This window comes from Thamnophis sirtalis, unplaced genomic scaffold (genome assembly GCF_051295495.1).
Source record: "Thamnophis sirtalis isolate CommonGarterSnake01/CBP01778 unplaced genomic scaffold, rThaSir2_p1.2 scaffold_3, whole genome shotgun sequence".
Lineage (NCBI taxonomy): Eukaryota > Metazoa > Chordata > Lepidosauria > Squamata > Natricidae > Thamnophis > Thamnophis sirtalis.
Window position 1 is genome coordinate 138,545,756 of NW_028261383.1, and position 18,349 is coordinate 138,564,104.

The 18,349-nt window shown below is 40.1% G+C and overlaps 1 protein-coding gene across 1 annotated transcript in view; it reads right to left on the minus strand.

The window, feature by feature from the left end:
• Positions 1 to 18,349, minus strand: part of LOC106543432 (ABC-type organic anion transporter ABCA8) — a 79,038-nt gene that overhangs the window by 17,058 nt on the left and 43,631 nt on the right. The window contains exons 24-31 of the mRNA XM_014059445.2: positions 17,755 to 17,931; positions 15,715 to 15,828; positions 14,219 to 14,341; positions 12,601 to 12,672; positions 9,165 to 9,256; positions 6,635 to 6,758; positions 5,559 to 5,691; positions 3,851 to 3,942 (exon numbers count right to left, since the gene is read on the minus strand). Of these exons, the coding sequence (XP_013914920.2) occupies positions 3,851 to 3,942; positions 5,559 to 5,691; positions 6,635 to 6,758; positions 9,165 to 9,256; positions 12,601 to 12,672; positions 14,219 to 14,341; positions 15,715 to 15,828; positions 17,755 to 17,931 (927 nt within the window). The remainder of the gene's footprint in view (positions 1 to 3,850; positions 3,943 to 5,558; positions 5,692 to 6,634; positions 6,759 to 9,164; positions 9,257 to 12,600; positions 12,673 to 14,218; positions 14,342 to 15,714; positions 15,829 to 17,754; positions 17,932 to 18,349) is intronic.

Consider the following 18,349-nt stretch of genomic DNA (forward strand, 5'->3'; position numbering starts at 1 on the left):
ACTCCTCCCCCCTTACATTCGCGCAGGTGTAGTCCTGTAAGTAAGCTGGACGCCGCCTGATGCGGCCGGATGCCCTAGGCCCTTCTGCTTCGCTTGGAGGTTCTGGCTGTTCGACCGAGGACTCTGCATCGGAGGACGGCGATCGCCTGGGCCGCCGGAGAACACAGGATGGTACTGGCCCACCAAGTAAGTCGCCGCTTCGGTTTGGGACTGTGGCTGCTTGTTCTCGGCTGGCCGCTTCATTTCCGTGCCCGGCGTCGATCGTCGTGTCCGTCGGTGTTGGCAGGTCGGTTGACTGCTGCAGACTGGTGGGAGATTGGTGCCTGCTCCGCAACTGGTCGCAGTGGCGTTTCCAGACTCTGCCGTCGAGGAGCCTGACCCTGATCCCTTGCGGACTCCCGGGCGATGTCGGCGGCAGAGAGTGGAAGGTTGAGGTCATCTATTAGGAAGACAGGTGCGGCAGCAGCAGGGTCTTCCAAGGCTTCTGGCAGGGGGCAACGGCTGAGAGCGTCGGCGTGGGCGATCTGCTTCCCCGGCCTGTGTTTCAGCTGATATTCGTAGGAGGCAAGGAAAACAAACCAACGGGTCATGCGTGGGGAGAGAACCTGCGGGGCAGGGCGATCTCCGGCGAGCAACCCGAGCAGGGGCTTGTGATCGGTGACAATTTGGAATGGGCGGCTGTACAAGTAATGGTGGATCCGGCGCACCCCAGCCACAATGGCAAGAGCCTCCTTATCAATTTGGGCATAGTTACGTTCAGCGGCAGAGAGCGTGCGTGAAAAATAGGCAACTGGAACCTCTGCTCTGCTGGGTAACTGGTGGCAAAGGACGGCACCCACCCCATAGGGTGAAGCGTCACAAGCGAGCACAAGGGGCAAGTGTTCGCTGTACTGCACTAACACATCGTTGGAAATCAGTAGGTGTTTGACCGCTAAGAACGCGGATGCCTCCTGGCGGCCCCACACCCAAGGGGTACCCGAGTCAAGGAGGCGATGCAGCGGCTCAGCGACTGTCGCCTTGTGGGGCAGGAAGACAGCGTAAAAATTAAGTAGGCCTAAAAAGGCCTGTAATTCAGCTCTATTCTTTGGAGCAGGGGCCTCAACGATGGCTTTGGTTTTGGCAGCCGTGGGGTGGATGCCACTGCCATCGATAAGGAACCCTAAGAATTCTATCTGGGATACCGCAACTTGGCATTTATCTCTCTTAACCTTCAGGCCCACTTTTTGGAATCTTTGGAGAACCATGCGCAAACGGGCCATGAGTTCATCCATGGAGGTGGCTGACACAAGGACGTCGTCAAAATAGGGGACGACGCCTTGGAGTCCTTGGAGTAGCCGCTCTATTAAGCTCTGGAACAGTCCCGGGGCAATGCTGACCCCAAACTGCAGTCTGCGGCAACGGAACGCACCCCGGTGCGTGACAATTGTCTGTGCTTCAGCTGCTTCATCGTCCACGACCAGCTGTTGATAGGCTTGGGCGAGGTCGAGCTTCGCGAACACAGTCCCCTCGCCCAAGGTGTGCAGCAAATGTTGAACCACCGGTACTGGGTATGCGTGGGAAGGCAAGGCACGGTTGATTGAGCAGCGGTAGTCAGCGCAAATCCTCACGCTGCCATCTGGCTTGATGGGTAACACAATGGGTGTTTCCCATCTGGCATGGTCCACTGGCTCCAAAACGCCCTGAGCCACTAGTCTGTCCAATTCAGCGTCTACTTTTGGTTTGAGGGCGATGGGCACCCGGCGAGGCTTCATCCGCACTGGCTGTACGGACGGGTCGAGGTTAAAGGAAATCGGCGTGCCCGTGTACTTGCCTAATTTACCATCAAAGACTTCGGGGAACTCGTTGACCAGGCAGTCGAGTGCATTTGAGCTGAGGTGGTGAATTCCGCTGATCTGTAGACCCAGGGACTGGAACCAGTCGAGGCCGAGAAGGCTGGGCAGCCGTCCGTCGACTACGATGAGGGGTAGGCGGCCGTCAAACCCCTTGAACTGCACTCTGACCTTGCGGGTGCCAATTATTGGAATCAGGTTGCCCTGATAGTCTCTCAATGTGAGATGGCAATCGTTCAGCTGGCGTTTAGAAAGCTGCGGCACAATGCGTTTGATGGTGCTCCACGACACTATAGATGTTGCGGAACCGGTGTCGAGCTCCATCTCGCAGGGCTTCCCTTCAACCATGACCGTCAGTTGAATTTTCCTTTGAAGTTGGTTGCACGAGAGGCCATGGTGAGAGTTACGGAGAATGGAATGGCAGTCCACTCTCGCTTTCTTAGGGCCCTCTGTCCTGGGACGATATGGCCGCGACCGTTCGGTCTGTGACTCGGAAGAGGACATGGGCTGTGCTGCTCGGCATACTCGAGCGATGTGACCCTTTCTGCCACAGCGCTGGCAGAGGGCTTGCCTGAATCTGCACTCAGCTCTTTCGTGGTTACCTCCACAACCACTACATGCAGATTTAGGTTTGCCCTTCTGCCGTTGCCAGCTCTTTCTGTTCGCCTCATCAAGGCGGTTGATGTCCTCATTATATGTTTCAGCATCGGAATCTTCGCTTTCCGAGTCTGGCTGACTGGTCACTGTGTTAAAGGCATTGGCAGGCTGCGCGGCATTGGCGGCCCGGGCCTTCACGATGGTGGCTAGGGAAGCAGCAGCTATTTCGGATGCCCGAACTTCGTCAAAGGCTTTCTGGAACGACAAATCTGATTTCGTTAGTAGCCTCTTCTGTAGCTTGAGGTCGCGGAGGCCACAGTCCAGGCGGTCGAGAAGAGCTTCATCCAAGTCCCGGAACTCGCAGTGCAGGGCGGCGGATCGCAGGGCAGCAACGTAGGCACTCACGGACTCCCCCTCAGCTTGGCTGCGCTGATGGAATGCGTGCCGGCTGGCTATCTTGGAAGGGGACGGAGCATAATGGCTCGTCAGCTTCGCCATTAGCTCAGGCCACGGAACGGCCTTTATAGGCTCAGGAGCTGTCAGAGCCCTGGCTGTGTGGAAAACGTCTGAGCCACACACGGACAAGAAAAACGCACATTTCCTCTCATCGGTCAGTTCGGTAAGGTCGTGTGCGACCAGGAAGCATTCAAATCGAGCCGTGTACGACTCCCATGTCTCAACTCCATAGTTGAATGGCGTGAAATTTAACGTGGCCATTCCTGTCAGAACCAACGACGTCTCGTCGCGATAGAATTAAGTGCGGTTCTAGTGACTCAGCGAGTGACTTCAGCTGTAAGTGACTTCAGCTTCTCGTACCTCAGTTTGGCGATCCCACCTTCGTCGCCAGTGGTGTGTACCAAGGACCTGTGGGTAGCCCGAAGAACTGAGGCAGAGACAGGAATAAAAGGCTAACAAGTTTATTCCCTTAAGTACAGGCTAACAATTCAGAACCAGCTTAGATAGGAACGCGCGCTGCTCGTTTGGACAGCTCCCTATTTATACAGGAGCTGTCAAACGATCAGCCAATCAGCTGTCGAGCGCTTTCCCGCTCAAACCTCTAGTCAGCGCAAGCTCAGACCACAACAAAAACAACATTGGGGAAAAATTCCCAATGCTCCCAGTGGGTGAGTCAGTTAAGCAACAACTTTGAATGCTGCCATCTGCTCCATTCTTAGCCACATACTCTATCCTTCCTCCTGATCATATGACCCAGAGAGGGATATATGAAACCTACCCCATCCTCTCCCCTATATATGCACATTCACATACAAAGATGACACATTACAGACACAATATGTAACTTTGTTACATAGGAAAAAATTCTGATGCTCCCTATGGTATTAGCTGGGAAAAGGGCTGGGAAGAATTCTAGAAGCTATGCCCTGCAAATTCTTTCTTGTTAAAATAATTAAAGTTACATTTACCTGTCCTGCACTTGGCTCTGTGTCTCCTGTTATCAAGTTAATTGTTGTACTTTTACCAGCTCCATTGGGTCCCAAAAGCCCTAAAATTTCTCCTACAAAATAAAATATCTCCATTAAAAAAGAGCCAAGTGAACTGATATGAAATGAATTAATAAGAACTCAGAAGAAACTCACAAAAATACAAAGTGTGTTATTACATTATAAATTTAATGAGTATTGGAATACCTTGGCTTATCTTTTTGAGTTGTATTCAAAATATCAATATATAAAAACTTAAGACAAAGATACAACACTCATATGTCACTGGAAAAGAACTATTCAAGAATTTTCTGACAGTTGTAGTCTCCCACCGCACCCCCAACTTATACAATTCATTCAACATCCTGTTGTAAGAAGATTGAAGAAAACATCCAGGAGGAGGAAGGAAAAAGAACATTCCATTGCTTATATGACGTTTCACTTACATACCACATGGATGTACACCTTTAACACAACAAGTCTTGCTTCCAACTACATGCACACTACTATATTATAAGAGAGAAAATGAAAGAGATTCTATTTTTGCCCTGATTAAATATCCGTAAGTTATTCTTTTTAATATATCAGTCAGATATGATAAACCAATTAGGATTATTAAGAAGGTAATAGCAAAAAATTAAAATCTCACCATCTCAGCTCTGTTCTAAAATAGATAAAAATATGTATATGTTGCCATGGGATTGAATTGAAACCTAAGGCTTAGAAATGAGAAATTGGTGTGTGCTATCAAAGCTTGCTACTCTACTCTAAATGCTATAAAATGCACCATTTTCTTGTTTTCCTTTTTGGAATATTTATTATAGGTGTCCTCGACTTAACAACCATTCATTTAGTTCAAAGTTACAATGGCACTGAAAAAAGTGACTTATGACCGCTTTTCACACTTATGACTGTTGCAGCAGCCCCATGGTCATGTGATTGAACTTTGAATGCTTGGAAATTGTATCATATTCATGACTATTATTGTTTCCCAAGATCATGTGATCACCTTTTTCAACAAACAAAGTCAAAGGGGAAGCAAGATTCACTTGACAATCATGATACTAACTTAACAACTACAGTGATTCATTTCTTGCAACTATGATAAGAAAGGTCATAAATCGGGGCAAAACTTATTTAACTGTCTCACTTAGCAGCAGAAATTTTGGGCTGAATTGTGGTTGTAAGTCAAAGACTAACTATTTGTTAAACTATATTTGTTAAATTTGCATTAAAAAATAAGTAAACTTCTTTCTTCTTTCCAATGCATTTTATGTTTTCTTGCTATGAATGGGCATTAACTATCTTCATACACTGAAGCAAGGGAAGACCAAAGTTCATCAGGCCCACAGTAGTCTTTTTGTATGCTGTGTACTAAATTACAGAATATACCCTGATCCTAAACATCACTCCAAAGTGGGGACTGAGAAAAGGCGTATTGTTTGACCATCATCTGATAACAGTTTAATTGAATTCTGTGGTTCAATAATAGAATCTGATGGGAAATATGTCACATTTAATCTACCCTTACAGATCATTTGCTTGGTAAAATTCTGAGCGTTGCTATCCCAGATTTGGCCTTAGTGTTTCAAACCCCACAATGCTTTTCTTACTTAATTTTTGCTGATCAATCACTATAATAGATTTATAATAGAGGCTGAGTTAAGAATATTGTTCATTCCAATCAAACCTTTTTTAACACAAAAGGAGACGTTTCTAGTAGCCACTTTTTTTTCTTCCTTTTTCTTCTTGAAGCAAGAAGAGGAACAAGTCTTCTTATGTTGGTATTCCTTGCGCAAGTCATGGACAATGATAACTGGTTTCTAAGCAGAGAGAAAATATTGCTTACGCTGTATACACATGGCCATTTTGTACACTTGGTTGATCTAGGTATGAGACAATATCTTTTGGGAATTCTAAGAAATAAGTAGGAGTACCTACTTCTTATCAAGCCTATGGCCATTGTAGCTCAACTTATTTCTGCCTGGAAGCAGATTCCCAGTGCATTCAGACAGATCTTTCTCATTGTCTGCTTGCCACATTATTATCTGTCTATGAAAACTGCTTAGCTAAAGAATAATTCCTTAAACTGGTTGGGATAATAGAAGAACAATAACTGTGCCACTGCCTTAGCAATAACTGTGTCACTGCCTTACAATAGAAAAAACAATGCCTGTTCACTTGTTTTAAACCTTCTATAAATGTCTTAACTTTTGGTAAATGGTTTTGGACATTCTGGTATGCAATCTACTTTGCAATCTTTCAAATGCTCTTCCTGAACATTGTTCCTCTTATGACATTTGGCTTCATTAAAAAGCTGCTTGTTGTTTCTTGATGCTGGTTTCCTGGAGGATTGGGCTATACGTTAATATATAAAAAGATTTTTGGCCTCCACCAACACCTCTCCATTTTAAGAATAGGAATTGTTCATTATCAAACACCAGCATAAGTCAAAACCATCTCTTTTGGGGAGATTCAGCTTATGCCCATACCCTTCTCAGTGCCTAATCCTGCCTGCTACTAACACTTTGTTTGCTCTGCACGCAGAATTATCTGGGTGTTTTGAACTCTGGTGGTTTTTTTTTTTTTTTACTTCAATAGTGCCCCAATGTCCTTGAGGCATTCAAAGTATATTTGCAGCGTGGAAGGGGTTAGGTAGGACGCTGTGCAGGATTGTGCCTTTAGCTATATTTGCAAATCAAATATATTCTTGGAACAAGTTATACATGTTTTTCAAAATAGGAAAGCCCAATAGTTATGCTATACCTCTCCTTCATTGACAGAAGTCAGTGCACTCTGAACTCTGGTCCTTTCATCTAGGACATCTCTGTCATCTGCTTGGCTGAGCTCTTCAGGATTCTGATGGGTTCTTTTTCTTCGTGGAGAAAACCTAGGGATCAAAGATATAACATATCTTCTTTACATATCAAAGAATAAATGGTAATTTCAATTAGGAAGGCTTTGATATGGTCAACTGAATAATCAATAAGGTATACTATTACTATCACAATTAGAAGGTTCAGCGTTTCTGAACCATGTTGAGATTAAATGAGAAATGATTGGAAAAATCCCTCAACAAAATGACTATGGGAAAGAAACCTGACACATTAAGTGATATCTGGCATAAAACATCTGTGCCTGCAAATAGAGGTCTTTTGTCACATGCTTCTTCCCAGATTGTAACTGGCCTTCCATCCACCCTGCACCACAGGCAAGATAACACTCTGTTGACCTTTTGGCTTTCTCTCTCACTGAGCTACAAAAAAACGAGCAGTCAACATCCAAATTACCACTTGATAGTGGCAACAAGTTGGCATTTATTGCCATAGAAAGTGATCCATCAACCACGATGGACTCATTAGTAAATTGTACGCCTTCATTTTGTTTTCCTTTTTTTCATTATGAGGCACATGACACATTTATCAAATCCAAATTCCAGTCTGATATTCTCACTAAATATCTTCACAACTGAAGAAAATTGAATGTCATTTTCTAATTTCCTACATAGCTTCAGATCATTCATATATAACAGATGAATGTTTTTCTACTTTTCTTCAATGGTTCATATGATTCATTGAAATAGCGGTGGTGCAGTGGCTAGAATGCAATACTTCAGGCTAATTCTGCTGACCGCCGACTGCCAGCAATTCAGCAGCTCGATTCTCACCAGCTCAAGGTTGAGTCGGCCTCCCATCCTTTCTAGGTTGATAAAATGAGGACCCAGGTTGTTGCGGGCAATATGCTGACTCTGTAAACTGCTTAGAGGTATATAACTCTAGATGTTGTTGCTGTTACTATTTTATTTGATAAAGTTGAAATTTACATTGTGTAAAGGAGAATTTTTATAAAATGTGTGTGATATGTGATGCTGGAGAAATTATGTAGAATGTAGAAAGACAGCCCTAATATGTCTTGGAGTGCGAGAAAACATGAATGGACATTTTATCACGCATGGTGGATGTGTAAAAAAAGCTTCAAAAATGGATTAAAAATACATACTTTGATATACAGTAGACGATTGTAAAGATTAATGTTCAATTGAAGCCAGAACTTAATCTTTTATGATTAATGACTAAATAATTAGAAAAAAGTCATGGAATATAATTACAATATATGATTACTATAGCAAAATTATTACATGCACACAGAGACGGAACGATTCAACACTACCTACTATGAAGGAAGAACTAGGGAAGTTAATAATACTTTACTGAAATGGACAAATTGACTTCTTTGATTAGAAAAATATATATTAATTCATGTATTGGTGACCGGAAGCCTCTTCTGGACTTTTTGAATAAAATAAAAATAGCTTCTGACAAAGAGGACTACGAAGTAACTTTAGACAAAGAAGTCAAAATATACTTATAACTATTGTGAAGAATATTGGAAGCCACTTCATCTTATTTCCTTTCCTTTCTATTTTTTTGAACTTTTTTCTTGCACTTTTTGCTTTTTGATTTCTTTCTTTTACTTTTTTCTTCTTCCTTACTTTATATTACTTTGCATTACTTTTTAACTTCTTGTTTAAAACGTTTAATAAAAGTTCTATGTAAAAATATTATTTTTTCATAATATGAATGAGTGGTATCACTTAGGTTCCCCTTCCAATCCTGCTATATTGTGTCATCAGGTCTGAGGATTGTTTCTGGGAGGGAACATAAATTGCAAAAAAGAGATATACAAAATATTAATAATTTTCCTATTTCCTAATATTAAAATAATACTAAAGTAATAGTCAATTTTTATTACTCTAATTCTTCTGAGACTAGTGCCAAGATTGTACTTTTGCTGTGCATTTTCTGCCATGTTAAGAGCTTGAGCTTCAAGAGCTTGAGCTTCAATGACATCAATGACATACTGGTGGTGGCTTAACCACTGTACATTCAACCATACCAAACATGATTTGGTGGAGGGCCAATGGATGGCCCAAACATATCCTAAAGTATGGCCCAAACACAAATTGTTATTATTGATTGCAGAATAAGCCAGATATTTACCTTGGATTTGACATTTCTATTAATCTATTGAATCCTTCCCAAGGACCTGGGAGAGACCATTGTTATAAGAAAATAGAGTATAAAACCAGTGGATGGACTCAATGATAGTAGCGATGACAGCAGCATTAGAAAGCATGAAGGACAAGATAAGGAAAGAAAATCTATATGGTCACTAAGATTTGATTCCAACCTAATGGCATGCAATCAATCAATCAATGTTACTATTAATAGAATTGCTTTCATCCAACTAACACACATACAAAACACACTGTATGCATATTACAATATATACAAACCTAAAAATAGGATCTCTTCTCATAACTGTCTGGTCATATTTCATCACCAGATAACGCAGTAAAAATATGAGGATTATACTCTGCAAGTAGGGCTAAATGGAAGCAAAAATAGAAAATTACAACCAGACATCCAGCTGTATAGTGTACAGATTATATAGAACAATGTTCTGATTGGTTCAGCAGGAATCAGAATAATTTTCAATTCACACTATGCTTCTGTTCAATCCAAACTATGGTCCTTTCTGCCAGTCATAAATTACAACTGGTTTCATTAAAATGGCTTGGACACAATCACATACAGTTTTTGAAATCAAGACATTACTATGCAAACTTTTTAATTGACCTCTTAAGTACAATTGTAGAATCAAGCTTATAAAGCAAATAGTTCAACAAGTTCATTGAGAAATGAAATAGATATAAAGGAATAATCAATGTAGCCTCACAAATTTGGTGGTGGGTTTTTTTTAAATATGCAATTTGCTGTGCTCAACACAGAATTAAAATATTTTGGAGCACTGAAAGAATGTCCTAGGAAATTAAGTCCATTTCACTTCCCCGTTGCTGTTGATCCTGTTTGTAGAAGGTAAACAACAGGCAACATCTATCCATGGAATCATTCTCCACAGACAGAGGAGACTGTATAGAAAATGACTTAGAAGTAATCACACTGATTAGCATGAAGTTTATTGTGTGATCATGATCTGATTGCTAAGTAAAAACGCTGATTTCTGAAAGATCTATTTGGAGGATGTTGTCTTCTCTGTTAAAAAGCAATAAAAGGAACTTGTTCCATCCTTCTCCAAGTTCTGCTCTCCAGACTCCTCACAAGAAGTTCATTCATTCTTTCAAATAGAGGATATTCAGGCATATCACATTCTCAGGAGCCCTATACTCATGACAATAATAATCTCCTGCAACCCATAGTGGATCTGCTTGCTATCACACTATGCCAGTGGTGCCACTTAAAAGATAGGCAGTGTATAGTATTAATGACTGCCTTTGTTTGTGCAATGGCTGTATTCTGAGGTCCAGACCAAAAGTGGGTGGTATCTTTTGAGGAAACACAGGTAAAATGTCATGGTTTGGGGCAAACTCTTCACCCTTGCTCTCATAGTTGTTATTATCTCTTTTTTATTCATTAAACGTGAAACTTAGTCAAATGAACATTTAAAAATGTATCACAAATATTTGACTGGCGCTAATGGTTGATATGGGTTGTTGCCAGCATCCTAGATCTCAACCAAGTATCTTCCCAAAATGTATGATGTTCCAAGCAGCACAGTTTTTGCAGTTCCGATGGTGTTATTGCAGGAAGCTGCAATTTCTTGATGTATTTTATAAAATTCTTGAACATGGTAAAGCGCCCCGATGACAATGGATGTCACTGTTACATGCTTCATCGATAATCATGTAGTTTCAATGGCCAGGTCACAATATTTCATGATTTTTTCTAGTTCTTTTTCTTCTGACGTCTCCTGATACAGTGATATCAATAAATTGTAGGCTTTGGTTTTCAACGTGATATCTGGTGTGTTGTGTTCCAAATGAACACAATGTCCATCTGTATTCGAAAGTCCAACAAGATCTTCACCTTCTCATTTTCAGTAACTTTTTCCATTTTGTGCTCCCATGACTTTTTGGGATACAGCTACTGGATATTGTGGTTGTTGTTGTTGCTGTTGTTGTTGTTGTTATTATTATTATTATTATTATTATTATTATTATTAATATTATTATTATACAATTGTATCACAGCGGCCAGTAGTTTCGCCGGATTTGGCATTGGTTACTAGTCGGGCCCCACCCAGGGGCCTAGGATGTTGTAACATATTTTTGTAATATTCATGCAGATCCAAGCAGTGCGGCTGGTTTGTGCCATAGTCGTTGAATTCCGATTTTTAAGTCCTAGTATTTTGCAATTTTTTCATGTTCCTTCTCGGCGACCCTGCTATCACCTGGTATTGCGATGTCTATGATTGTGACCTTATTTTTCTCAGCCAATGTGATGTCTGGTGTATTATGCGCCAGTATTTTGTCCGTTTCTATACGGAAATCCCACAAGATCTTGACCATCTGATTTTCTGTGACTTTTTCAGGCTGATGTTCCCACCAGTTTGTTGCTGTTTTAATATTATAATTTTTGCACAAATTCCAATGGATCATTTGTGCTACTGAATTGTGCCGCAATTTATAATCAGTCTGCGCAAGTTTTTTGCAGCTGCTGAATATGTGATCAACAGTTTCATCAGCTTCTTTGCAAAATCTGCATTTGGCATCATCAGAGGATTTTTCGATTTTGGCCTTAATGGCATTTGTACGGATAGCTTGTTGTTGCGCAGCCAGGATTAGTGACTCTGTTTCTTTCTTTAATGTACCTGTTGTTAACCATAACCAAGTTTTTACACTGTCCACTTTATCTTTCATTTATTATTATTATTATTATTATACAATTGTATCACAGCGGCCAGTTGTTTCCCTGGATTTGGCATTGGTTACTAGTCGGCCCCACCCAGGGGCCTAGGACGTCGTAACATATTTTCGTAATATGCATGCAGATTCAAGCAGTGCAGATTTTTGCAATTGACTGATGGTGATTTTGTCCATTTTTAACTGTTTAATAATTATTTAATTAAATAATTGTTTAATAATTACTTAATAATTATTATTTTAACTGTATAATAATAATAATAATAATAATAATAATAATAATAATAATAATAATAATAATAATAATAATAGTAGCACAAATGATCCATTGGAATTTGTGCAAAAATTATAATATTAAAACAGCAACAAACTGGTGGGAACATCAGCCTGAAAAAGTCACAGAAAATCAGATGGTCAAGATCTTGTGGGATTTCCATATACAAACCGACAAAATACTGGCGCATAATACACCAGACATCACACTGGTTGAGAAAAATAAGGTCACAATCATAGACATCACAATACCAGGTGATAGCAGGGTCGCCGAGAAGGAACATGAAAAAATCGCAAGATAGCAGGACTTAAAAATCGAAATTCAACGACTATGGCACAAACCAGCAGTGGTAATTCCAGTGGTAATTGGCACACTGGGTGCTATTCCAAAAGCACTGGAATTACATTTAAAACAGTTAAAAATTGACAAAATCACCATCAGTCAAATGCAAAAAGCCGCACTGCTTGGATCTGCACGCATATTACGAAAATACGTTACGACGTCCTAGGCCCCTGGGTGGGGCCCGACTAGTAACCAATGCCAAATCCGGCGAAACAACTGGCCACTGTGATACAATTGTACAATAATAATAATAATAATAATGCCTCTTGAGGGCTAAAGAAATAATGTAAAATCTATTCCCAATATTAGCTAAACAAAAACATTCCTTTGAACCTTTGTGTACATATGTGAATATGACCCCTGGTATTATGAATAAATGCATTCAGTTCTCACCATGAAAGTAGATATAAAGAGCGGTGTCAGAGGTGAAACATCATGTTCATCAGCATAAGGGCCTACCAGTAGCTATTTGAAAAGCAGAAGGAATAAAAAAGGACATTTATTTTCCACATTTCTAGCTCATTCAAGAAAGGGCAGACTGCCAGATTAAATTCTAAATCCCTGTGCTTCTCCCCACACCTTCTGAACCCTTCCCTCAGCCGCTGCCAATCAATGGAGGGGAAGGAACCAAGATGGCTGCCTGGGAGCTCTGCAGCCTCAGGCCTCACAGTAAACAGCCTCAACTATTTGCAAAGCCCAGGAAGAAAAGCAGAGTCAGTGAGTTGAATACCTCAAGCATAGGAAGAGAAAGACGGAAGGAAAAGGAGGCAGGTGGGGGGTGGGAAGAGAGATAGAGAATTCCTTCCCTCTGGTCTGGCCTGAGGGGAAATCTTCCAGCTGTTTCCCTTAGACTGAGGAAGAGGACAAAAGAGTCAAGAAGCCCAGTTGGGAATAAATAAGAAGAAAATGCGCAGAAAAAAAGTTAAGACCTTTGTCTAAACAGAAAAGAAGGAGAGAGAGAGAGGTTGAACTCTGGAGAAAAGAACTATAGCTACTATATAGGTGAAAAAAGGTGAAAGGATATTGGAAAAATAGCTTTAGAGAAAGTGACTACAGTATAAAGGTGAAAACAAAGAGAAATAGGTATACTGTAGTATAATTTAAGTACCCATAAAATAATAGTTAAAACAGAACATAGTTTGAGTACTATTGAATCAGTTTCTAAAATAGATAAAGCTGTTTAAAATTTAGGATTCCTTTGGAGGAGAGATGGAGGGGTAGCTTTCCTTCTTTTGTAAAATCAATTTCCTCCAGGCATTGAACAGAGATCCAAAAATCTAACTAACTTTCCAGAATTGTGTGTTTGTATGGAGCCTGCGTAAATCTGATTATTATTAGTTCAAATAAGAACCAATGGCAGAACTTTTGTAGAACTGGTTCTTTCTAATTATCTTTTTAGGTACTCCTGAGTTCATCTGACCCTGAACAATAGATTTGCACCCATCCTGCAAATGCAAGTTGTTCAATATATTGGGGATTGATAAAACCTTAGCAGAACTCAGAACTAAGCCTGGGACTTGAGATGTTTGATCAGATAGGGCCCAAATCTCCCATCTCAATGTTGCCCATTCTTCTGGGCTTTCCAACCCATGCTCTACATAGACTTAAGCAAATGGGATTGTGGCTGAAGTTGACAATAATTTAAGCTTGTTGTAGGCTTATGACATTGCTTTATCTGACTGTCACTGGCTGCAGCCATGAGACCCACACACACAAAAACAAGTTGACACATGGCTTGCAGAAGAAGAAGAAAGTTTCTGCTAGAATTCACTTTGAAGGAAAAATGAATTTTAGTGAAATCCCCACGGTTATGGAGTGTTACTGGGAAGAGGCAATCCTGCCCTTGAGAAATTGTTGGAAAAGTTCTGCTTCCTGAGAAAAATTCAGAGACCTTTCTTTTTTACCCAATTACTGCATTCCCTATATAATCTGGGTGGATGAAAAACTGTTTATGGTCAGCTCCAGTTTTCATAAGAAGAGGCTAAGAGATAATAGATAATATTGCATTTACCCTTGTAAAAGTAATTATAAAAGTTGTAACTGAAAACGTAGGAACAAAAAAACTTAACAGGTTGCCTGTGTACTGCACTTTAATTGAAAGCATCCCGGCAGTTATGAACAAAAGCAGCATGACCTAAAATGAAAGAAGAAAATATTTTAATATTTTTAACAAATGAAGTCACCCAATTTTCTTTTCTATAACATCTGTCTTGACTTAACACATTACATGGTGAGCTGTCATTCGTAAGTCCCGAGGACTTACTCAGGACTTAACAGTGATTTCAATTAAACTACCCTAACTTTTCTATTTGATCATTGCTATCCATGAAACAAGAGACTGCTTTTCTTCTCCTCGTGTTACTCTTCCTTCATTGTGCTTCTATAACCTGCTGTGGAAAATAAAATTTACTAATCTTATTTTTTTCACCATTGAGTAAGACAATTTATATTTTGATTGAATCACTCTTTTGTTTGGGATTCTCAAACAATTTATGTAGATGAACCATGGCAATGAATGCTTATTCAGTCATCAAGTCATTTTCTGCTGAATTCCAACCCCACCACAATTTACTTGCTGGTGTCAGTTCAGGGATATCAAAAACCAGAAGGAAGGCACTAGGACACCTTAAATCTCAAGAACACCACTATCTTGCTAATTTCTGAGATTTATCTCCTTGGATGCCTCAAGTCTTTGCTGTCAAAGTTACAATGACATTAAGAGGCATTATATATCCAATAAATGTAATGCTAAGAGGAAAACAAAATCCTCCCCCAATATTAGCCCTGCAAGGGAGACTCAATCAGGAAGTAACTCTATAGAAATTATTGAAATCGGCTATAGTTACAGAATCTTCCAAGTCTGATTATGCTTTTTCTCCCCTTTTTCTTACACCCCAAGGAGACAGGCAGGGATCAACCTGAGTCTCTTCTTAATACTCTCTCTCTCTCCCCAGAACTTAATATTTGCTTCAAAGCAGAGGTGGGTTTCCATTTTTTTTTTACCACCGATTCGCTCATGGACGCACGTGACACTTCTGCACATGCGCAGAAGTATCCAGGCAGGTGGGCGGAGTTTCCTGCCACCACCACTACTGGTGTGCCTGATCCAGGCCGAACCGGGAACAACCCACCTCTGTTTCAAGGCTATTTCTCTGTCTGTCTATAACTAGCATGCAACAAACAGCAAAAATTCTGTCCCACAAAACCAATCTGTTTCCCTAGGAAACAGCCACTGCAGCGACATGTTTGGTACGTGGCAGGAAGTGGCAGCAGAATGGTGCAACACTTAGCCTTTTTTTAAAGCCCAGATGCAGACCATACAAGTCCACTTTTGAAGGACAGCTTCCACCTTCTAGTTTGTTCTCCCAACTGGAAACTTTCTGTCTAGCAGTGTGACCATACAGTCTTCCAGGCCACATAGTTGTCAACCAAAGGATGCATCAACCTCCAACCATCCCTTGCTAAGAAGCGGCTCCTAGCATATGGATACATTGGGCATATACTTACTAAAATAGAGATGACCGACCAAAAACTGGCAGTATGCTTTCTTTGGCGAAATATGAAGGCAATTATATATAGGAATAAAACAATTGATATGCTGTAGCCAAGGAAAAATGCCACCTGCCCAAAAGAAAGCTCTGTATTAACAATTGGCGAATGTCTTACCAAAAAAGCAAAAATGTCTCCTTCATTTTAATAGCTAATAATAATGTTTTTTATTCTGTTAAACATGTTTGATTTTTAGAAATTGCCTGGACAAGTCCCTACAGTTTTCTTGTCAAGATTTTTCAGAAGTGCTTCACAATTTCCTTCTTAGATCTGAGACAAAGTGACTGACACAGGGTCATCAAGTTGGCTTTTGCCTAAAGCAGAACTAGAACTCAGAGTCTCCAGTTTCCAGCCTGATATCTTAAACACTATATCAAACTGGCTCTTTTACAAAAAATTCATACAATGCTTTAAGTACAAGGAACTTATTTACGAAACTGACATAGCAAATGGTTTAATTGAGTGAATTTGAGTGAAATTAATTCATTGTAAAGCAGTTTGTGACAATTTATGCGTACATTGCAAAGCTTGGTTATTAAACTTGAAACATTCCAGCTAGAGAAAATCCACACCCTTGAAAGAAAGAATGTCATAATCTTTGCACTGTGAAGGACAAGAATGGTAGCAAAATAAAAAGTGATCTTAGGAAATGCTAAATTGAAGGTCTATTAATCTTTATATTTTGAATCAATGTATTTCCTTTTATTTCTGTAAAAGCTATGCCTAATGCCCGGTAATATTTTTGCAATGTTTTATATTCCTTATTATTTTTTCCTCATTATATGAGATGGTAGGAAAGATGTACCATATTGACCAATTCAATTTACTTTTGCTTTCCTTACAGGTAGTGCTCAACATATGACCATCCATCTAACAATGGCCTCAGAAAAGGACATGGCCCATCCTCAAATTTACCACCCTTACCCCACCCCACAGTCATATGATCATCCTCCTACATGCTCTGGAAACTTCTCAGCCAGCAGATGACAAGCAAAGTCAATTGGGAAAACTTAATAACCATGTGATTTATTTAACAACCAAGGTAAAATGCTTGTAAAATTGGCTCCTGTCATGTGAGGTCTCTCTTAACAACTGCATTGCTTAACGGCCAAAATTCCATGCTGATTGTGACCTTAAGTTGGGGACTACTTCTTATCTTTCTTGCTGGTGGAAGGGAATTTGAGCAAGGCTTGGGCAATGTGTCTAAATGAATGATTTTGTGATGGGGTGAAATCCGCCTCTCAGGGAAACCCCCCCTCCCCTAAATCCTCTGATTGTTTTAGTCAGCTTGTATATTAGTGGAAACAATCAGTTCTTTCTTAATTAACTTAGTTTATTTCCAAATCTCAGTTTGCATTTGGCTTCACTTGTGCTCACACCCCACAAACCCCTCCTGCCATGAACCATCATGTCTTCTAAAAGTGACGAATGGAAACAAAGTTCCTCTCTCAGTTTATTGCCAGTTTATTACTAGTTCATGGTTGGGGAGTGGCTTTTTCACACTGTTGATGATTAAAGACTTATATATAGTCCTGTCATTCAAAGTCTGTAGAAGGAACTACAAGTAGTTTTCAACTTACAACTGGCATTGACCCTCAAATTTCTGTTGCTAAGTGAAATATTTGTTAAATGAATTTTGCCCTATTTTACAGCCTTTCTTGCCACAGTTGTTAAGTGAATCACTATTTATTAAGTTAGTGACGCAGTTGTTAGGTAAATCTGGCTTCTCCATTGACTTTGCAACCATCCTAAATATGAATCAGTTGCCAAGCATCCACATTTTGATCACATGACCATGGGGATGCCGCAACAGTTGTGTTAAAAATGGTCATAAGGTGCTTTTTTCAGCACCACTGTAACTTTGAATAGTCACTAAACTTGAGGACTACCTGTATACTGATTATTATAAAAAGGTAGACATAAATGCTTGTCATTAAAAATGGCAAATGTAAAAGCTGACTGAAAACCACATGTTAAAAATGAATGAAATGCAATTACCAAGCAGAAAATCAAGCTGGGTATAAACTGAGGATCTGCAACTCCTATTTTTAAAAACCATGGCCAAAGAACTAAAAGAAGTAGAATACAATTCAGGGGCATATCCACAAGAGCTTGTCCACACCAGTAGGCAGAAGGAAAAAGTCCTGCAATCCGCAGCTGGGAGCGAGTTCTTATCTAGAAAAAAAGGGAATAAAAATACCAAATAATGACTAAACTATTTAATTAAAGGTTTAAATAAATTCAATTCATGAATATGACAGAGATAAATAAAATACTACTTTTTCCTTCCTTCTCACAACTTTCACCAGTAAGTAGTATGTTGATATATCACAACAAAGCCTAACAGCCTTTTATGGCCAACCAGCTTAGAAAATTAAAGTTATGTAGGCCACTACTACTTAAAGTTGTAGTAACAGTACCTTACAAGTCTGAATGCCCTTCCTTCCTCTTTCATTTCTTCCTATTTACAAATATTTTCCCAAATGCCATCACTCTACTAAACAACTAATTCCCACAATACTGTCAAATTATTTACTAAGACTGTCGAGTAACCAATAGGGCTGAGTCTACAAATTATAAAGCCTTCCTCCTT